We start from the raw sequence: 20,451 nt of genomic DNA, 5'->3' as shown, positions 1-20,451 counted from the left end.
AACATTTGCTTGAATATATGAATATATGTACATATATATTTATTTAGAGAAACAAAAAGACAAACAACAGAGAAAATATTTTGGCGAAGACCTCTGCTAAGCCGTCTTCAGTGCTCAAAAAATATAAATAACAACCTCATGAGGTGTTTCAGAATCTAAACTGAGCTTGAACAAAAAAAAAGAAAAACAAAAGAAAAGAGTCGCCTTACTGTAACGAAAGCAAAAGGGACAAAAATCAAAACTAAACGAAATGACCAATTAAAAATTGGACCGGGAACATATTCTATCGATTGCTACCGATGCACCCTGTTTTGCACTTACGAACCTCGACCTTTTCCCTCCCTCGGATGTTCTATGGACAGCCGATTGTATTTTTTTTTTTTTTTTTGAGTGCACTATTGCGAAGGGGTGCACTCTCGCTCAAGCTGATACTTGTTGTTGTATGAATAAAGGAAGCAGTTTTTTCGTTCTGAATTTTACTAAAAAGACAATTAAGGTTACTTTTTTTGTTGTTTTATATATTTTCCCTATTTTATAATCTACTTATTATTAAAATCATGGCAATCACTTAGAAGTCCATCGTGGAAACAAACTTCTTCTAACCACAGTTAGAATTTGCACCAAGCTGCACTTCGTTGCACCACACTTTCGCGTCTAATAGAAAATTCATTTTTCCCTAAGATTTTCATTCGTGAAGAACATGAGAAGATTATCTACTTTTAGCCATGTAAGCTTAAAAATTTCTCTTAAAAATAAACTGTTTGAGGCCTAATTCGAACAAGACTATAATACAAATTGCGGAAAATTCAAGAAATGAATTATTGGCTTTCATCTAAGGGGAACACCGTTCAGAGTATTTGTTGTAATTATGTGCTTGATTTTATAGAATAATTTCGAGTACACTGTGAACAATTTAATGGCATCGTATGGTTGTTTGCGGACGAAAAGTGCTGTAAAGTTTAACAAACATATTTTGCTTATTGATTTTCACTGTTCTATGTGGCAACACTGTCGAAATGTGAAATTAGCCCAAATCTTCCTAGTTTTTAAACAGCCTAAAGAAAAATGTTAGAACATTATGGCCTTTGGGTATGGATAGAAAAGATGGGGCAGTTTCATGGGCTTTCAGGTAAGATGGTAAAATCTTATTTTTTACCATTTCAGGTAAAAAACATGTTTATCTCGTCATCCTTCGTACTTTAATAACAGTTTAAGTTAATAGTAATAGTTACAGTTTAGCAATAGTTGTAGTTAAGTTTAATAGTAATAGTTTAAATGTTTTAAGTTTAAGCTCCACTATCTGTTTTGTTTTATTACTTGTTTAAAGCAAATGATTAGTCACGCCAATTTAACAAATACCTCTTATAAGATGGTGTACGCACAAAAACAAACTTTTTCTGAGCAATAATACGCTAAAGATAAAATTAAGAAAAAAAAACTTTGAAAATGTGCCACCTTGAACAATTTATGGTACTTATTAAGAATCCAGAAAAAACGCAAGAAGTGAAGCCTCGTTAATGCTAATGCTAATGAAATAAAACAAAGTATAATAAAAATATAATAGTTTAGAAACAAACTTGTGCTATATATTTGCACATAAGGGGGGGGGGGGGGGGTAAACCATAGCATATATTAAATACGTAACCAACCCTAGGTATCTTTATACGGCGTCTCATATGAAACACCGGGTAATGTCTATCTGATATTCAATAGAATTCTCATGTGTTTTCTGGATTCTTAATAAGTAATCAATTTATTGCCCAGCAAACGTAAAAATTTGTAGCGACCACCGAAAAAATCACTCAGTAACCACACAAACGCGCCCCGCCCCTTAGGAATACGGCAACTTAGGGCTGTCTATTCTGCCACTGGTTTTGTCTCTGGCGCATATAAGAATGTCTACATTTGTATAATTTGCTTTGACCAAAACCAGAAGCTAATTGATTTGTTTCTTAATTAAGTTCTTTCAGGTCTGTCATTTTGTGCCGCATCTGTTTTTTAGTCACTTATCGGCGCCAGTTCGTAAAGTCGAAAGACGCATTTCAAAAATCCAGAGTCGTTTCGTGAAAACTCCGACAGGTTTATGTCGCTTGAAGTTTGACAGATCTCCCACAAAATGAATAATTATTCGATAAGAAAGAGCAATGGATTTAACCATGGGATTGTGCTGCACTTTTTCTTAGAGGGAAGGAGGCAACTGAACATCCACGGCTGGCAAATTTAACGTCATTTCTTGCAAAATTCACTACTAAGAACTTCCCAGTCGGAGAAGGGGAGCGTAATAAGAATTTGTTGTCCGAGAAACTTAAAATATAATCCCTAATATTACTTCTTTCCGATGAATATTTTCAGACTTAGCCTGTAATTTGAGTGCTGCGGTGAGACACTTCCCCCTTATCACAGATTGTGGTTACATAAAACACTCAATTCATATGTTTACCTGCACAAAGTGAGGGAGGTGGGAGGTATCCCTATAAAAAAAACCTTTAGGCGATCAATAGAAAACCGTAGAAATGTTGATAGGATTTAAGACTCCCCTGGATCAGTCAGTTGTATCAACAAACTGCAAAAAAATACATGTTAAAGACTATTACACTGCTATTAAATCATAATCCTTGATTTGCCAGGATAGCACTTTTAATACTTTTAAATTACATGCTGCGTTCAAGTGTATTTATATTGTAATTTTAGCCTCAAATTTGTGATCAAGAAGTCCAGAAAGTTGTTTTGGGTGATTTGTGGTGGCATTGGAATAAAGTCATCTGAGACATGCTTTGTTTTGTTTAAGAGGCTCAAAATGTAGTTTTATGCAAATGCTTATAATTAGCGATTTTAGAAACTTTTTGAATAACCAATTTAATTGTGTGTAATTGTAATATGTGCAATTAACTACAATGTATTTATTACATTTTTGTTTTAAAGTGGACAATTTCTATAATTTGGGACCTCTGCTAATGGGGCTGCAGGGAAGACTATGGCTAAAATGTGATTTTAACCTTGTATTTTTATTTGATAGCTTATAAAACTCTGAAATAAGATCTTTAATACAAATCAAATATCAAATATAGAACAAGAAACTACCGCATCTTGATTTGAGACAGAAAAGCAACTGCTAAGGCAAAACTTACAATTTAAGCAATCGATGTGGTGCGGTAGTACGGTAGTGGGAGTAAAAAGATATGATAGTAATCGATGACGATACTAGAAAAAGGAAAGGTATTAATACAGTGGAGATAAATCGTTCTTTTCTAAGCAAAACTCAATCGAGTTTATTATTAAAACTAAGTAAAAAAAAACCAATTTTTCAACTGAGAGTAAGGAGTAACATTATAACTTAAAACTAACAGAAATTTTTACTTATACGAAGGGGGTTGTCCCCTCTTCAGCATCTCACTCTTCACGCTAAATTTCTTAGTAATTTTAAAAAAGCTTCCTAATGTTCAAATTAAACGACTCTTGTGTTTCAGGAGACGTTCTTAAAGAATTGGGACAGAATTCAAACTTTGGCGTAAGGAGCGAGGTGTCGAAGAGGTGGCAACCCCCCTAATATACGTAATAATTTCTGTTCGTCTTAAGTTTTAATGTTACTCCTTACTTTCAGTAGAAAAAAACTTTTTTTTACTTAATTTCTGATCGTTTTTTAAACAGTGCCAGGAAATCTGGCTCCACCTCCACGGAAAAATCTCCCTCTCCAAGGAAATATCCTTTAGACAATTCAATCCATGTGAAAATTTACCCCGGAAAATTACCCTTAACATCTCCGCACGTAAAATTGAGTTAGCAAAGAGAAAGCAAGACATTTAATAAGAATTTTGCATAGGAATTCTGCCAAGTTCCCCCAGTGTAAAATTTCCTCTGAAAAGTTCACCCCCTGGAAACTTCCCTTCCCATAGAAAATTTTCTCCGGGGAAAATCCCCACAGCAGAAAATTCTGTCCCCCCACCCCAAAAAGTATGCATACTTCCCAATAACAAATACTATACTTAAACAATAAGCAAGTTTAATAGCTTAAAGACCTTTCCCCAGGGGCTGTGGGGGTCATGTTATCTCCAAAGTTATTGTTTTTGGGTCTTTCAACTATACTGAACAGAATAGTTATTTCAAGATTTTGATCGGATGAGTGTATGAAAAAGTGAAATGGGAGGGGGCCTAGTTGCCCTCCGATTTTTGGGTCACTTAAAAAGAGAACTAAAGCCTCTAATTTCCATTAATGAGCCCTGTCCCAACAGTCTCGGACCACTGGGTCGATACGATCACCCCTGGTAAAAAAAAAATAAAATAATAATAATAAATAAACACGCTTCCGTGATCATTCTTCTGACAAAAAATACAAAATTCCAAATTTTTGCTGATTGATGACAGTAGGGTTTTCTGATACGCTGAGCCTGATGGTTTAATTTTTATTAAGATTCTTTGACTTTTAGGGGTGTTTTTCCTTTTGTTTTGAAAATTAGGCAATTTTTCTTAGTCTCGTAGCCTTTGATGGGTAATACTGAACTTAATGAAACGTACATATTTGGATATAGTATAATAAACCAATTCTTTTGATATATCTATTGATACCAAAATACCGTTTTCCTTCGGTTAATATTGAGCCACGTTGCTCCTTACTTTCGTTACTACGATACTCTGTTCGATACTCTTTTAAAACTTTAAGTGTTCAAGGGTTGAAGGTTTTCAAGACTAAGGGGTTTCATGTCGTTTAAGTGGTAAAACAATTTTAAGTCTTAGGGCAGAAAAAGATCAGTATCTACAAAATATTTTAAAATAAACGTCTGTTTTCTATTTTCCCAAGTAGAATAAATAATCTTCTGTAATGAGTCTATTTTGAAATAACAAAATTACACCCCATTAACTCCTGAAGGAAGGAGGAAACAATTCTCCCAAAAATGGAAGTAGGGAGAACTTTTGAACACATAAAACTTTCAAGTTTCAATAACCCACGTCATATTTCCTTTTCTAAAATATATTATGTTTAAGATATTTTAGATGTTTAGAATGTTCAAGTGGGTTGGTGTGCTGGACTTAGGATCCTTTGTCCGAGAGGATGAGGGTTCGAATCCTAGTGTACTCAATTTTTTGGTTTGGGGCGGGGGTCAGTGGCGTGACTCTGTAAGCTCAGCCAGAGTCGACCCAGCTTTAAATGGGTACCTGTAGAAATCTGGGGAAGGTAAACAGGAGGGGTGTTCAAAGGCACAGGATAGTTGGCCCCCAACCCCCCTTTGCACTTCCTTGCTGAAGGGCCAAGAAACGGAGATCAACACCGCCGGTAGGGACTGTAAAGTCCAATGCCGTATTCTTTATCTCTTTTTTAAGGATTTGAGCAATTGAAGTTTTACATATGAAGATTTTACATACAGGCATAAAATTGAAGTTTTTATGCCTGAAGGATTTTAAATGGTTTAAAGGGTATAAGGGTGTTTAGTCCGAGGATGAAAACAGAGCTGTATCCTAACAAAATTTGAACCAAAAGCAAGGCTTTTATTTCTTTGTAGAATAAATAGTTTTGCGTAGTGAGTCACTTTTGAATTCCGAAGTCTTTTGCTATCAACTACCTGAAAAGGAGAAAATGGAGGACTTAAAATGCGAGAAGTCGCAGGCTGAGTCGGTCAACCTGGCCGGATGGCATTTAGGTAAGTAGGTAAACATTTGACGATTGAAGAAATATTTGTGCCATTTAACTGACATTCAATTCTGTTACAAGCGTTGACTCTTTCTTTCAGTGCTCTTGAATTTGTTGCTGACCGAGACATTTTGGAACATATTATTTATGAATTTGACGATCCCGAAATGATGGAGATGGTCAAACCGTCTTTGGATGAAGCTTTTGTCATTCAAGAGCAGAATGTTGCGCTGAATTTTATTGGAGCTCGTGGCGCACGACCTGGTGTCACCAAGGAGCAGCGTATTAAATACGCTCGTGAAATTTTACAGAAGGAGATGTTACTACATGTTGGAATTTCAGACTTTTGTGAGACAAAGAACTTCTTTTAGATGCCCTTGGTAGAAGGAAACTGGATGACAGAGATCACTTTGGCTCTCTTTTGAACTCTAAAAATTCAGTGTTTATTAGTCCTCGTCTTTATTTACTCTTTTATGGCATACTGTGAAATTATGTTTAGGATATGTTAGATGCTTAAGGTGTTTTAGATATTTAGGATGCTACATATGTTTAGGATGAGTAGGAAAAACTTGGTTGGAAACTTCTGAATAGTCCAGAAAATGAACTCCTCTGTGAAATTATTGTGTTTAATTTTCTAAGAAAAAAAAGAAAAGATAACATGAACACAAAAAATATAAAAAAGAAAAAGAAAACCTAGATGACATAGAAAAAGTTAATTTTTATAGTTATTGAATGCAAAAGCGTACCTGAAAAGCCAAATTCCAGCTATCATTACCAAATTGTGTTTTGCTTTGTAGATTTTATCATACCAAGAAGGAGAGGATATGAGAACAAACCTAAAAAAGAAAAAAATAACTCAAATGAAAATTAATAATAGATCAAATGAAAAAAGGGACTTCAAAATCTGGCTCTATTAGTCTCTCCAGACCACCCCCTCCCCTTTTTAGCAGAGATAGACACAATGAATGAAAAAAAAAAGAGTCCGAGATGACTAGATAATTTATATAAACAATAGTAATTGACTTACTTTTAAGCATAACAATGGGCGCCCATTAGCTGAATTTCAGGGGGGGGGCATACCTCGTCTAATTGGCACCTTTAATGCTATATAATAGAAATCTCAGAACAAAAATATAAAACTACGGCAGCCTCATTCAGCCAGGGGAGGCGGGTGCCCCCCCCCCTCATGGGCACCCATGAGCATAACTAATAAATATTTTGAGGTAATACCCCAAAAGCAACTGGGGTAAGGTTCAGAGGTACAAATTCACAAAAATGTAGGTAGGGAAGGGCTTAAGTTTTATTGCAATCTATCTTAATGAAGCTACAAAAGAATTGATTTCAAAACCTAAGAGGGAATTCTTTTCAATAAAAACAACCCAAAAGAGTTATTTTTTGGGAGGGAATTGCCCTACCTCTTCCACAATGGGAGCCCCTGGGTAGGTCAAATAAACATAGTGTGCATATAAAAATAGTAAAAACGTTAGGAAATACTGTTGAACTAGTGGTTTTTACTGACTTGGTCAAATCAAGTATGTAGATTGTAGAAAATTTTTTTGATATATTTCAATTTATATACTGTGAGGAGGCGAGTTGAATCATTATTGACATTCAGTGCATGGAAGTATTTATTTAATATGTGAGTTTTGTTTCTTATTTATTTATATTTTTCTTTTGGTTTTTTCTTTCTCTTTATGTGTTTAGTATGTTTTTGATTTAGTATGTACTTTGGTTGCAAGTGGTTTTTGATCAAGGTCAAAGATGGCCTTGCGAACAAAGGTCAGAATGGGTTAAATGATGGGAAAAGTAAACGAACTGCAGCTAAGCTTGCAACCAAACGAATCCGTTCAATTTATAATTCATAAATTGGTTGATGAGCTTGTGAAATTTAATTAGGGGTTATAGGCCGGGGGGTTAGTTGACCTTTTATTGTTTTGGTCTTAGTATAAATATATTCTTCATTTTTGATAGATTTCAATTTATATACTGTGAGGAGGCGAGTTGAATCATTATTGACATTCAGTGCATGGAAGTGTTTATTTAATATGTGAGTTTTTTTTCTTATTTATTTATATTTTTCTTTTGGTTTTTTCTTTCTCTTTATGTGTTTAGTATGTTTTATTTTGATGTAAGTTAAGTTTTTTTAAAAAGAAAATTTTTTTTTCTGTTTCATTTTATATTTTTTTTTTTCCGTTTAGAAAGGCTCCCGGACGTGGGGCCGAAATATTCGGAGTATTTGCGTATAATTAATTGTTTTATATTTCACTGCTTTATAGAAAATTAAAACCCGTTTTTCTTGTTTAAATTTTTTTTTTCTAATGGAATACAGTAGCCAAACTGATCACTCTTGATCACAAAATTTATTTCATGGTGGCAGTAGCAACTGCCACCAGATTTGCTGCTGTTGGCAGTTACTATTGGCATCCTGGATGCCCCTGCCTTCAGACCTCATTCGGATTCCACAGGGCAATCAGATATTTTACAGACGCACAAATTTATTTTGTGGCTTTGGAAAAGCTATTTTTTTTTATAAGGTTTCTAGAGTTTCCCAGAAACAACTGCACTAATTCTAGTCAAGTCTTCTGAGGGCGCAATTTTCTTAGAGAGGATTTTGTATGCCGCAGAAACTACATTTTCTAACCAGCATCTTTCATGGAAGCTTGACCGCGAAGAATCATCTCTGGATAGCCATAACCCTATTTATATTGTAATTTATTTTTGAAATCATATTTAATATATTGATATACTTATAATTTAATATTAGTAGAAATTTATAATTTAATACAATTATACTTATAATTTAATATATTTATCATATTTGATCATATTTAGTTATATTTATTTAATATTCAAGTTGTATTTCATCTGTTATTTTTGATTAAATTTGATATTTGATTATATGGTATTTGATATTTGATTATTGCATCTTGTATTTTTATTATTGTTTGATTTTGAAACTATTGCTGAAACCATGATTACAGGAAAGGAAAATATTCACTCTTTGTATCCTCGAGAAAACCATGTAAATATATTAGTGTTCACAATAAAACCTCTACAGTTTGTGTTGCCTTTGTTTTTAAATAGATAAGATACTGCTTTATGTTTTACCATAGTCATTCGATACAGAACCTCGGTTTACCAAAATAACGTCGACATTAAATCAAATTTCAACTTAGCCATTATTTTGTCCAGCTTGTCATGTCTGTTTTGAATTTTACTCCCCTTTTTTGGAAGGTGAAAGAGGTGTTAACCTATGACCTCAGTGAAACCAGAGCTCGCTGTTTGAATACCGCTCAGCAAAAACGTCTTAACGACCTTTGCAGGGACGTTTTTTTTAAACATATAATAGTAGAGTAAGCAAAAAAGCAAATAAGCTTTATTTACAGTTATATTCGTGGAGGCAGAGGGCTTTACATAGATGAGAACTGCAAATCAATGTGACAAGAGACGTCTCTTGAAGAGGGTCAAAACCACGTTGCCCTGCTCCGTCCGTCAGCGACTCCGGTCTGCAAAAAGCATGGCTCAGACACAGTAAGGGGTTGGCAATTACACTTGGGGGGGGGCAAGACCAAGGACACTGGTGCTAGACCATCTGTTAATTTTCTATAATGCTCATGTAATTTGATTATCCTTTAGTGCAGACACTCACAACCATAAAGTGTAAGACAAAAAGAAATTGTAATTTTCTATAATTAATTAAAAAAAACTTTCTAAAAAATAAGTTTTTCAAAGAAAAGTAAAGGCCAATTTAAACTTAAGCTCAGCAGATACAAATACCTTTTAAAATTCAAACTCAAAACGACCAGAAATTACTATTAAAGAATAAACCCAAAACGAACAGAAATTAAATAAGCAATCATAGCAAAAACATAATACAAGTGATATTATTTATTCGAAAGTGATATTTAAATACTGCGTTCCAAGAGGTGTATGAACCCAAAGGTCTTCTTCCTTCATTTTGGATGGAGTCTCAAGAGCCTCCTCAAAACTGAGTAGTTTGTAATATATTTTAAATTTGGTAGTATTTCCGATATTAGTTTGCTGTAATAGGTTTTTAAAACATTTTTTTTGCCTCTGGTTGGTAAAAACAGGATGGTTGGCCCCCAAACCCTCATTGCACCTCTTGGCTGAAGGGCCAAGAAACGGAGATCAGCACCACCGGTAGGGACTGTAAATTCCGAAGCCGTATTCTTTACCCTTTTAATCTTTACCTTTAAAAATAGTATAGCTATTTAACTGTAGTTGATTTACTATATTTACCGTTTTCGGTAAAACTGTAAATTGTACTTCCCACCAACTATGTGTGTTGCATTTTGACAAGTTTCAATATAGCACGTAGAGCTCCGGTTACTGAGGGCTGGTGTTCATTCTTTACCAGATTTCATGTATCACTGCTGCCATCATAGTCCTTCAAATGAACTGGGTCGGTTGTCCTCTGCTACTATCTCCCGTCTAACTATAGGACCACTTACGAAAAATTGATGCATTGGATCTTACAATACAGTTTCAACCCAACCGCAAATAGTTGGAGGGGTTGAAAGGCAGCCCCCCTCATGTTTGGATGTTGTGATCTGCTTTTAAGTTTTTAACTGTGCAATTTGCTCTCATGTGCAAGAAAATGTTTTTTTTGACGCAATGATTCTTAATCTTATTACATTTTCGCTCAATTTGGCCAAAATTGTCGCTTTATGGCGCAAAATCAAAAAAGAGTATTTTTTTTTATTCATGATATATTTTTTACTAGAAAAGATAACTTGAATAAAAAAAATTATTTGAGTGTCCCATCTGTCTACGACTGGTTTGGCAAGACACCCTTAGAAAGCACATCCACCTAAGAATTTATTTCTGGACATATTAGGGGAAGGGGAAGCGCCTGAGTTTTCAAAGAGGTAGGAGGCTAACTTTTAATTTATTTATTTAATTAATTTTTCATTTTTTAATTAATTTATTAATTAATTTCATTTCTATAATTAATTCATTTAACTAATTTAATAAATTGAACGAATCTTAAATATTTGTGGAGGACTTCCTTTCTGGACAAATATTTATTTTTGTGGGAAAAATTATTTGAATGGTCGGTTACAAGAAGTAGATACTGCCAGACCTAAAAGTACTTTTCTAAAATTTCAGACAATTCTTCCTCGATGAAGATGCACTGACAGCCCCCCCCCTCTTAAAAGTTAGTGTGCAACACTGTAAGCAAATAAATATATACTGAAATGAAACCAGAATATCCTCATTAACTAATGTGAATTTACACTAATTCATTTTTAAAACGGTTGGTTGGCTCCAGAATGTTTACTGGGTAGCACTTTTGATATGCTTAATCTACCGAAAAAAATCTGTTTTACGCCCCAGAATTGCTAAAAATGACACTTTTTCTTGGCACAATCGTTCTTGCCCTTTAAAAAGATCACTAACAATAATTCAAACACGAATGCAGTTTGACTGAGGTTCTCAAACCTCCCCAGATCTGATCGTTTTGTCATCGTGATTTAAGCCGCTGTTGGGTATACTATTACTTATTTTCTATTAATCAAAATTTTCCTACATTATTAATTTTTATTATATGCAACTCCAGACTCAACAAATTTACATAGGCTATATGGCATCAGCATGGAAAGTATGCATGGATTAACGTATATAATACTTACAAATATCGGTTTTTAGAGTTTTGATTAGTAGGCTATAGATAAGAGTAACTTATTTCTTACCACCCACTAACATGAACAGTTTGATAGGAGACCTACGTTTCATGGACGTATTTGTTTAATATGTCCAAAATGTTCCACAAATAGGGTTGGGTATGGCTGTTCTCCATTTTCTCAATAAATTTTCACTCTATATTTTTCCATAATTTATTACTTTATTATTACTTTACTAAAAACTTCCCTTTACTGAAAACTTATTTATGTAGGCCTAACTCTAAATTTTTTTTTCACATTTGAAATTATAATTTCGTATGAAAAAAATGAAGAAAGAAGAAAAACAATTGAAAAAAAGAAACTGAATAAAACTAAAGAAAACCAAAAATAAAGTAGATATTTCGGCAAACACTTTCACCTAACAGGTCTTAGTGTAAAAGAAAAACCTGACTGTATGAATTATTTTGCACTGAGGAGGGTATGGCCTCAGAACGTATTTACGTATAATTTCATTCATTTGTTTCGAAAATTCCTTTTTCTAGTTTTGATTACTATTAGCAAGGGTTGCTCTCTACTTAATACTACTCACTATCATGAACGGTTCCACAGGATATGTTCTTTTGATTATAGTTTTTATATATCTATGATTTAATGTTTACAAAAGCATAGGCCGAGACGAGGAGTTTACACCCGGAAATTGCTGAAAGACCAGATAACAATAAATAAGTAAATAAACTATGAATTACTATGATATCCCAAATGGGTTATGACGTTTTTATAAGGAAGAGCTCTTTTGGAAGAACAATATATACCTGTTCCCTATCCAAGCATCTGGAACGCTATTTTTCTAGAAGTATACGGTTTTCTATGGTCGTGAGTCATGTTTTAATCGAAAATTTGCTCAGTATTCTGCCTGCCAGAATATCAGTTGGGGGATTACTTGGACCTGTATGCCCCATCGAATGGTCAACATTTTTTTTCGAAAAGGATTCTATAAGAAACATTAATTTTTGTGAAGCTGTGCTGATTTTCTAAGCCCTTTAAATCTGCATTCTACTCAGGCTCCGTCTACTCCTTAAGATAATTGAATATCAATTGCTGAAGTTGTAAGAATCTGTTTTGTGAATCAAGTCAAGAGAGATCAGATTACAAAGAAAAATATACAGCCTGATCAGAAAAAGCCAAATGGGAAAATATGTGAGGTCTGTATCTCACGCTATTCTCTAAACATCCTTTGCTACTTAAACTTGATCAAGTGGAGCTGTATCTACGCATAGAATATAAACATTTGCGCTTTCTAAAAAAAGAAAACCGAATTGAAAGCAGATGCTATCAAAGAATTTGTGTCATGAGAAAATGCTATATAAAGGCCGCTGACGAATAAGTTTTTAATTCAGTTAATAAACCTATATAGTAATAATGTTAATTCATGCACTAAATTAATTTAAAAAAGCTTTTTCCACAAAATGATTTTTTCAAAGAAAAGTAAAGAGCTACATTGGAACAAAAATGAGCAGAAATAAAGTCAAATACTCTCTAAAGCGTAAATCTACTACGGATCACCATCAATGAATAACCCAAACCTAACAGAAATTACAATACATAACCGAGTCAAACTCAAAACGAGCAAAAATTAACATGAGTAAGCCTGACGACCCCCATGGCTTTTCTAGACCAGAAAATAATTTGCACTTTACGGAAAAAAACAAACAAATGAACGTGGATTGTCAGTTTAACACAGACACGCCGATATTCACTCTTTAATGTCTGAATAATTTTTTTATTTATTAAAGTCGAAAAAGTGAAAATATTTAAAATGTATTTTGTTTTCAGAAAAGTGTAGTTTTTTTTTCAGTGTGATTACTTTAAGAACGACTCCTGAAACACAAGGTTTGGTTAATTAGAAAATTAACAAGTTTTTTAAAAGTACTAGAAACTTTAGCGTAGAGAGTGTGGCATTGAGGAGAAGACAGTCCCCCTCAAATATACAATAATTTTTGTTCGTTTTAAGTTTAAATGTTGCTCCTTACTTTCAGTTGAAAAAACTTTTTTATTCATTTAATAATTGAAGAGATGATGTTTGGTGACAGGAAAATTGATTAAATGGATAGCTTCATCCTCGTGCCACATTATAGTCACACCTGTCGATGAGATCAAAATTACGCACCACTACAGCGCCAATTGCGTTCGCCGTTCGTAATTTTCCGAGTTGAACATTGTTCAACTTTCAAACACAAATTTCTTGACTGACCAATCAGAGTCAAGGCTTAAGGCATACTTTCTAAAACTAGAAAAGATGGAAACTTAGAACAACGGTTTTTCTATCTGGGAGAGGAATCTGACAAAAGTTTAAAAAAAAATTAGTATTAGTAGAGAACAGTTGTACCCGAATTACTGTTGGTGCAAACTCTTTAAACTAATTTCTTGCAATTTCAATGTTTCGCTTTTTAAATACATGTGTGATGCCAAAATCAAGAAAATTGCCTAGTCATTTATGATATTTTGCTATCCTTATCGATAGATGTGACTATGATTGGACACGGGCATCAGTTACCTAAGTAATATTATTTGTAAGTATGGCAGATGTATAAATCGCTCTGAAGGTTTAGGTAGGCTATGAGATCAATTTTCAGGTTCTGTGGATATTTGTAAGGGTAACGCAGTTGTAAAAATTTACCAAGTTTTGTTTCATTATGTAATAAAAAAATATGAGTTTTCTAATTTTTACAGGGATCCAAGTTTAACTTCAAGGGAAAAGTAGAAAGTTATATTTAAAAATTATTAATGTTATTAGAGTAGAGTAGAATATTTTTATTTATAACACATCCATAAATAAATGTCACAAAACACCGCTCATGCCTGGTGGCATACTTTAGCGCGGAAAATATTGCCAACGAAAATACACAGCCATTTTCTAACTAAATTTTACAACAACGAAAAAGAAAACCCTAATGAACAAAATGCTTAGCATTTCATAAGATATTTCTTCACCAATCTTAGAAAATTTCGCTTGTTGCTGCATTCTCGAACTGATGCTGGAATTGAGTTCCAGATTTTTGGCCCAGTGTGACGGATGCTGAATCCCGCTCTCGATGTCGGGCGAATTTCACACGAAAAGTCTGAACGATGCGTAGTAGGATAATTATGAAATTGCGAATTAGTTTGAAAAATGCCAGAGAATTTTACAGGTAATTTACTATATTGAAAATCGTGATAAATACTAGATATAGAAATAAAATGAATTTGGTCCAAAGAAAAAATTCCTGAAGTCACATATAGGTGTCTAACTGAATTTCTGCAATCAACATTAAAAACAATCCTCATTGCTTTATTCTGAAGTATTTGGAGAGATTTGAAAACAGACGAAAAGGTTGATGCCCAAACCGAAATGCAATAGAGAAAATATGGGTGGACAAAAATAATAAATAGATTTTAGAATAGCTTTAGGATGAAATGACGAAATAGCTTTTTTAAATGACGAAGACGAGTTAGCATGCCAATAGTTCGGGAAGTTTTTAACGACAGTGTTTTTACATATTTATGAAACGACAAATTTTCATCTAAAATAATCCCAAGATATTTGAATTAATCTACCCGTTTTAATGCAAGACCATTCAAGAAAAGAGAGTAGCTATCTGACACTACTGATCCAGTTCGCGAAAATAACATATATTGGCTTTTTTTTTCATTAAGAGCTAGTAAATTCCTTGAATACCAATCAGATACAGTTGGTAACGTACTTTCGAGGTTCTGGAAAAGAACTGATAGGTCCCAGTGAGATGAAAAAATTACTACATCATCAGCAAACATTATAATTTTACAAAGAGGCAAAACTTCTGGCAAATCATTTATAAAAGGAAGAAATAGAATAGGCCCAAGGACAGAGCCCTGAGGCACTCCGTAATTAATCGGAAAAGTTTCGGAACGGAGATCACGAGATTTATCAACACAATCTATTCGTCTCCCAGAAAGGTAAGATTAAAAAAAATTAACAGCTTGTGTTGAAAACCTATTAGACTTGAGTTTAAAAAGAAGCAACGAATGATTTACGGTGTCAAACGCCTTGGCGACATCAAGAAAAATCGCCAACGCGTATTGACCATCATCTAGTGAATCATTAATATTTAGTAAAGGCTCATGAATTGCCAGTTCAATTGACTTTACTTTTATAAAACCATATTGAGACGTGTGTAAAATCTTACTATCAAATAAATATTTTTGTAATTGACTATTTGCTATTTTTTCCAAAATTTTGCTGAAAACCGAAAGTAGAGAAATGCCTCTATAATCTGAAGGGTCAGTTGAACTCCCAGCTTTAGGTAATGCTGTAACATTTGCTTTTTTTAAAAGCTCGGGAAAAACCCCATGTATAAGTGATAGATTAAAAAAATGTGCCAACAAAGGTGAAATGCTTGACGCTATTTGCTTTACGGTTTGAGCCGAAAATCCAAATTCGTCCTTAGAAAAACTCCGTTTAAGCTTCAGAATAACTTTTTCAATCTCATGAGGCTTAATCTCAGAAAAAAAAACGTTTTCTGCATGTTGCTCATTAACTGGAACATAAGGGGAATTCAGTTGCATATTCATAGTCGATGCAAGTCTAGAACCAATATTACTCCAAAAGATTATAATAATCTCCAAAAGCATTTAAAATTTCATTGGGCTCTGTAACATTTTCTCCATTTAAAACAAGGGTTTCTTCGATATTTTCATCTTTCTGTATGTATGTTTTTTTTTCTAAACAAAATATTTTTACTAATAAGTAATTAATATTTTTACTTCTTTAGATGGGAAGGATCACCGTTAGAAAAATGGTTAAGGTAAGAAATAGCCACTGTAAAAATGATGTTTTCTGGGCTGGGGGAGGGGGGGATCCTTTAGTAAAGAAAAGGTAAGTTTTTTTATGGATATGTTTCATTTTTATATGGTGAAATGAAGTGTGACAGATGAAGGATGACAGATTGCCAAAGATAGTCATGTTCGGACAACCGTCAAGGGCTAAACGAAAAGCAGTTCGTCAGTGGTCAAGGTGGGAGGACATCATAAAGAAAGATTTAAGCGAAATGGGTACTAACTGGTAGGGTGTAAGGAGGGAAGCTTTGAATAGATTGGGACGGAGGAGAAGCGTGCACAGCTGTGTTGGCCTCAGGTGGCTTGGTGCTGTGGTGAGTTGTTGTTAGTAGTAGTAGTAGTAGTAGTAGTAGTAGTAGTGGTAGTAGTGGTAGTAGTAGTAATAGCATTTGTAGTAAAAGTAGTAGCAGTAGTAGCTGAAGTAGTAGTAGTAGTAGTAGTTGCAGTAGTAGTAGTGGTAGAATTAGTAGTAGTAGTATTAGTAGTAATAGCAGCAGTAGTAGTAGTGGCAGCAGTAGCAGTAGTAGAAGTAGAAGCAGTAGCAGTAGTAGTAGTAGTAGTAGTAGCAGTAGTAATAGTATTAGTAGTAGTAGGATTAGTAGTAGCAGTAATAGTAGTAGCAGAAGAAGTAATATTAATGGTAGTAGCAGTAGTAGTATTAGTAGTAGTATTAGTAGTAGTAGTAGCAGTAGTAGTATTAGTAGTAGTAGTAGTAGTAGAAGAAATGAGGTGTACCTGATTCAGCTGCTATCATAGGCAGTGCAATAGCGCTGCCTAAGTAAAGAACGATGTTGGCATAATGTATTATTACATTTTTTCTATACCCGGGCAGTTCGTATCGAAGGGGTTGTCGTTGAAACTTTGAAAAGGGCTCATTCGATTGAAAATTAGAGTGGCTAGTGCCCTTTTTAATAGTCGCAAATGATTGGAGTGCAACTAGCCCCCCGCCCCCCTACGCCCCTCATTCCCCCAAACACATCCAATCAAAATTTTGAGATAGCCATTTTGTTCAGCTTAGTTGATTTCCACATAGAAAATATGTTTTTGTGGAGGACACTCCCCCACAACCCTTGGGGCAAGGGTTTTAAGTTATGCCCTGAAGGCATACAAGAACGATGTTGGCACAAGGTATTATTTATTATTTTTTTCCTTTAGAGCAGGGCACTTCGTATCGAAGGAGTTATCGTAAAAACTTCGAAAAGGGCTCATTCAATTGGAAATTGGAGTTGCTTGTGCTCTTTTTAATGGTCGAAAGTGATTGGAAGGCAACTAACATTCTTCCACGCCTACCATTCCCCGAAAGACATCCAATCAAAATTTTGAGATAGCCATTTTGTTCGTAGTTGATTTTCTGATGGAAATTATGTTTTTGAGGAGGACACTCCCCCACAGCCTTCAGGGCAAGGGTTGTAAGTTATGCCCTGGGGGCATATAAAGTTTTATAGAAGGCGTTGTCGTAAAAACTTCAAAAAAGACTCATTCGATTGGAAATTCAAAGGGCTAGTGCCCTTTCTAATATTCGAAAGTGATTGGAGGGCAACTAACCCCCCTCTCAAGCCCACCTTTTCCCCAAACAACTTCAATCAAAATTTTGAGATAGCCATTTTATTCAACGTAGTTTTAAGTTCTGTAAATTAGGTCTTTGAGGATGACAACCTCCTCACAGCACTCAGGGCAAGGGTTGTAAGTTATGCCCTGGGGGCATATAAGGTTCTTATAGAACGCGTTGTCTTAGAAACTTCAAAAAGGGCTTATTCGATTAGAAATTGAAATGGCTAGTGCCCTTTTTAATAGTCGAAGGTAATTGGAGGGCAACTAACACCCCTTCCATGCCCACCATTTCCCCAAACACATCCAATAATAATTTTGAGATGCCATTTTGTTCCACACAGTTTAAAGTTCAGAAAATTATCCCTTTGAGCAGGACACTCCCCCCAGAGTATTCAGGGCAAGAGTTATAAGTTATGCCCTGGGAGCATATAAGTTTTTATTGAAATCTTTGTCGTATAATCTTGAAAAGGGGCTCATTTGATTGGAAATTCAAAGGTCTAGTGCCCTTTTTAATAGTCAAAAGTGCTTTGAGGGCAACTAATCCCCCTCTCTCGCCCACCTTTTCCCCAAACACATCCAATCAAAATTTCTAGATAGCCAGTTTTGTTCAGCGTTGTTGATTTGCATATAGAAATTATGTTTTTGAGGAGGACAGTCCCCCACAACCCTCAGGACAAGGGTTGTAAGTTATGCCCTGGGGGCATATAAGGTTTTTATAGAACGCGTTGTCGTAGAAACTTCAAAAAGGGCTCATTCGATTGGAAACTGAAATAGCTAGTTCCCTTTTTAATAGTCGAAAGTGATTGAAAGGCAACTAACACCCCATCCACGCCTACCATTTCCCCAAACATATCGAATCAAAATTTTGGGATAGCCATTTTGTTCAACGCAGTTTAAAGTTCAGGAAATTATACCTTTGTGCAGGACACCCCCCCCCCCCCACAGTCTTCAGTGCAAGGGTTATAAGTTATGCCCTGGGGGCATATAAGGTTTTTATTGAAATCTTTGTCCTAGAAACTTGAAAAAGAGCTCATTCGATTGGATATTCAAAGGGCTAGTGCCCTTTTTAATAGTCGTAAGTGATTTGAGGGCAACTAACCTCCCTCGCACGCCCACCTTTTCCCCAAACACATCCAATCAACATTTTGAACAGCCATTTTATCCAACGTAGTTGAAAGTTTTGGAAATAAGTTCTTTAAGGATGACAACCCCTCCCCCCCACAACCCTCAGGGCAAGGGTTTTAAGTTATGCCCTGGGAGAATGTAAGGTTCTTATAGAAAGCGCTGTTGTAAATACATCAAAAAGGGCTCATTCAATTGATAATTAAAAGGGCTAGTGCCCTTTTAATAGTCTAAAGTGATTGAAGGGCAACTAACCCCCCTCTCACGCCCACCATTTCCCGAAACACATCCAATCAAAATTTTGAGATAGCCATTTTGTTCAACGCAGTTGAAAGTTCTGAAAATTAGGCCTTTGAGGATGACACCCCGCCCCCCCCCCACAGCCCTCAAGGCAAGGGTTTTAAGTTATACCCTGGGGGCATATAAGCTTTTTATTGAAAGTGTTGTCGTAGAAACTTTAAAAGGGCTCATTCAATTGGAAATTGAAACGGCTTGTGTTTTTTTAATAGTTGAAAGTGATTGGAGAGCGACTAACACCCCTCACACACCAACCATTTTCCCAAATACATCCAATCAAAATTTTGAGGTATCCATTTTGTTCAACGTAGTTGAAAGTTCTTTAAATCATGTGTTTTAGGATGATAACCCCCCTCAGAGCCCTCAGTGGCAAGGGTTGTAAGTTAAGCCCTGGGGGCATATAAAGTTTATATAGAAAGTTTTTGTAGAAATTTCAAAAAGGGCTTATTTGATTGGAAATTGAAATTGCCCCTATTAGTGGTTGAAAATTAATGGAGGGTAATTAACCCCCCTCTTACACCAAACATTTCCCCAAAAATATTAAATCACATTTTAGAGCTAGCCTTTTGTTGGACGTAGTTGAAAGTTCAGGAAATTATGTATTTAAGGATGATAAACCCCCCAGAACCCCCAGGGCAAAGGTTGTAAGTTATGCCCTGGGGGCATATAAGGTTTTTACAGATAGAGTTGCCGTAAAACTTCAAAAGGGGCTCATTCAATTGGAAATTGAGAGAGCTAGTGCCCTTTTTAATAGCCGAAAGTGGTTGGAGGGTAACTAACCCCCCTCTCACGCCCACCATTCCTCCAAAGACATCTAATCAAAATTTTCAGATAGCCATTTCGTTCAACGTAGTAGAAAGTTCTGGAATTTAGGTCTTTGAGAATGACACCCCCTGCAGGCCTCAGGGTAAGGGTTGTAAGTTAAGCCCTGGGGGCATATAAGATTTTTATTGAAAGTGTTGTCGTGTGAACTTCAAAACGGCTCATTTGATTGGAAATTGAAACTCGGTAGGATCCTAAATTAATTCAGTGACCGGAGTAATTGTGCAACCATTCTGTCATAACATTTCATACGGATTAAAAATGTTGTAATCTACTGACCTAGTTTCTGGACATTTATTTACACTTTACAAAAATAGATTTGTGCTGATTTCAATTTTGCGTAACCTTAATTGACAAGCAGAAGAGGGGCAGTAAACCCGTGGCAAGTGCCGTTGTACCTGCCGGGAGAGTCTCCCTTAAATTGCGGGGATAAGGTAACGGGGGCTGACGCTTCCCTTGTCTTTTGGGGTGATATTTTTTTTGTTCAAGCCAATTATGTCTCCAAAAGTGTGCCCTAACTGTGAACGTTCTTTGGGGAAA

The 20,451-nt window shown here is 35.2% G+C and overlaps 1 protein-coding gene across 1 annotated transcript in view; it reads right to left on the bottom strand.

Moving 5' to 3' along the window:
* The window catches only part of LOC148943900 (protein trapped in endoderm-1-like), a 118,133-nt gene that overhangs the window by 16,829 nt on the left and 80,853 nt on the right, over positions 1–20,451 (bottom strand). Inside the window, exon 4 of the mRNA XM_089101847.1 lies at positions 6,370–6,459. Within this exon, the coding sequence (XP_088957973.1) occupies positions 6,370–6,459 (90 nt within the window). The remainder of the gene's footprint in view (positions 1–6,369; positions 6,460–20,451) is intronic.

The sequence above is a fragment of the Artemia sp. Qi Xiang Cuo genome, chromosome 15 (assembly GCF_049724085.1).
Source record: "Artemia sp. Qi Xiang Cuo chromosome 15, ASM4972408v1, whole genome shotgun sequence".
In the NCBI taxonomy this organism is placed as follows: domain Eukaryota; kingdom Metazoa; phylum Arthropoda; class Branchiopoda; order Anostraca; family Artemiidae; genus Artemia; species Artemia sp. Qi Xiang Cuo.
Note: the sequence above shows the minus strand (reverse complement) of the source record. Positions and strands in the feature narration are given on the sequence as shown.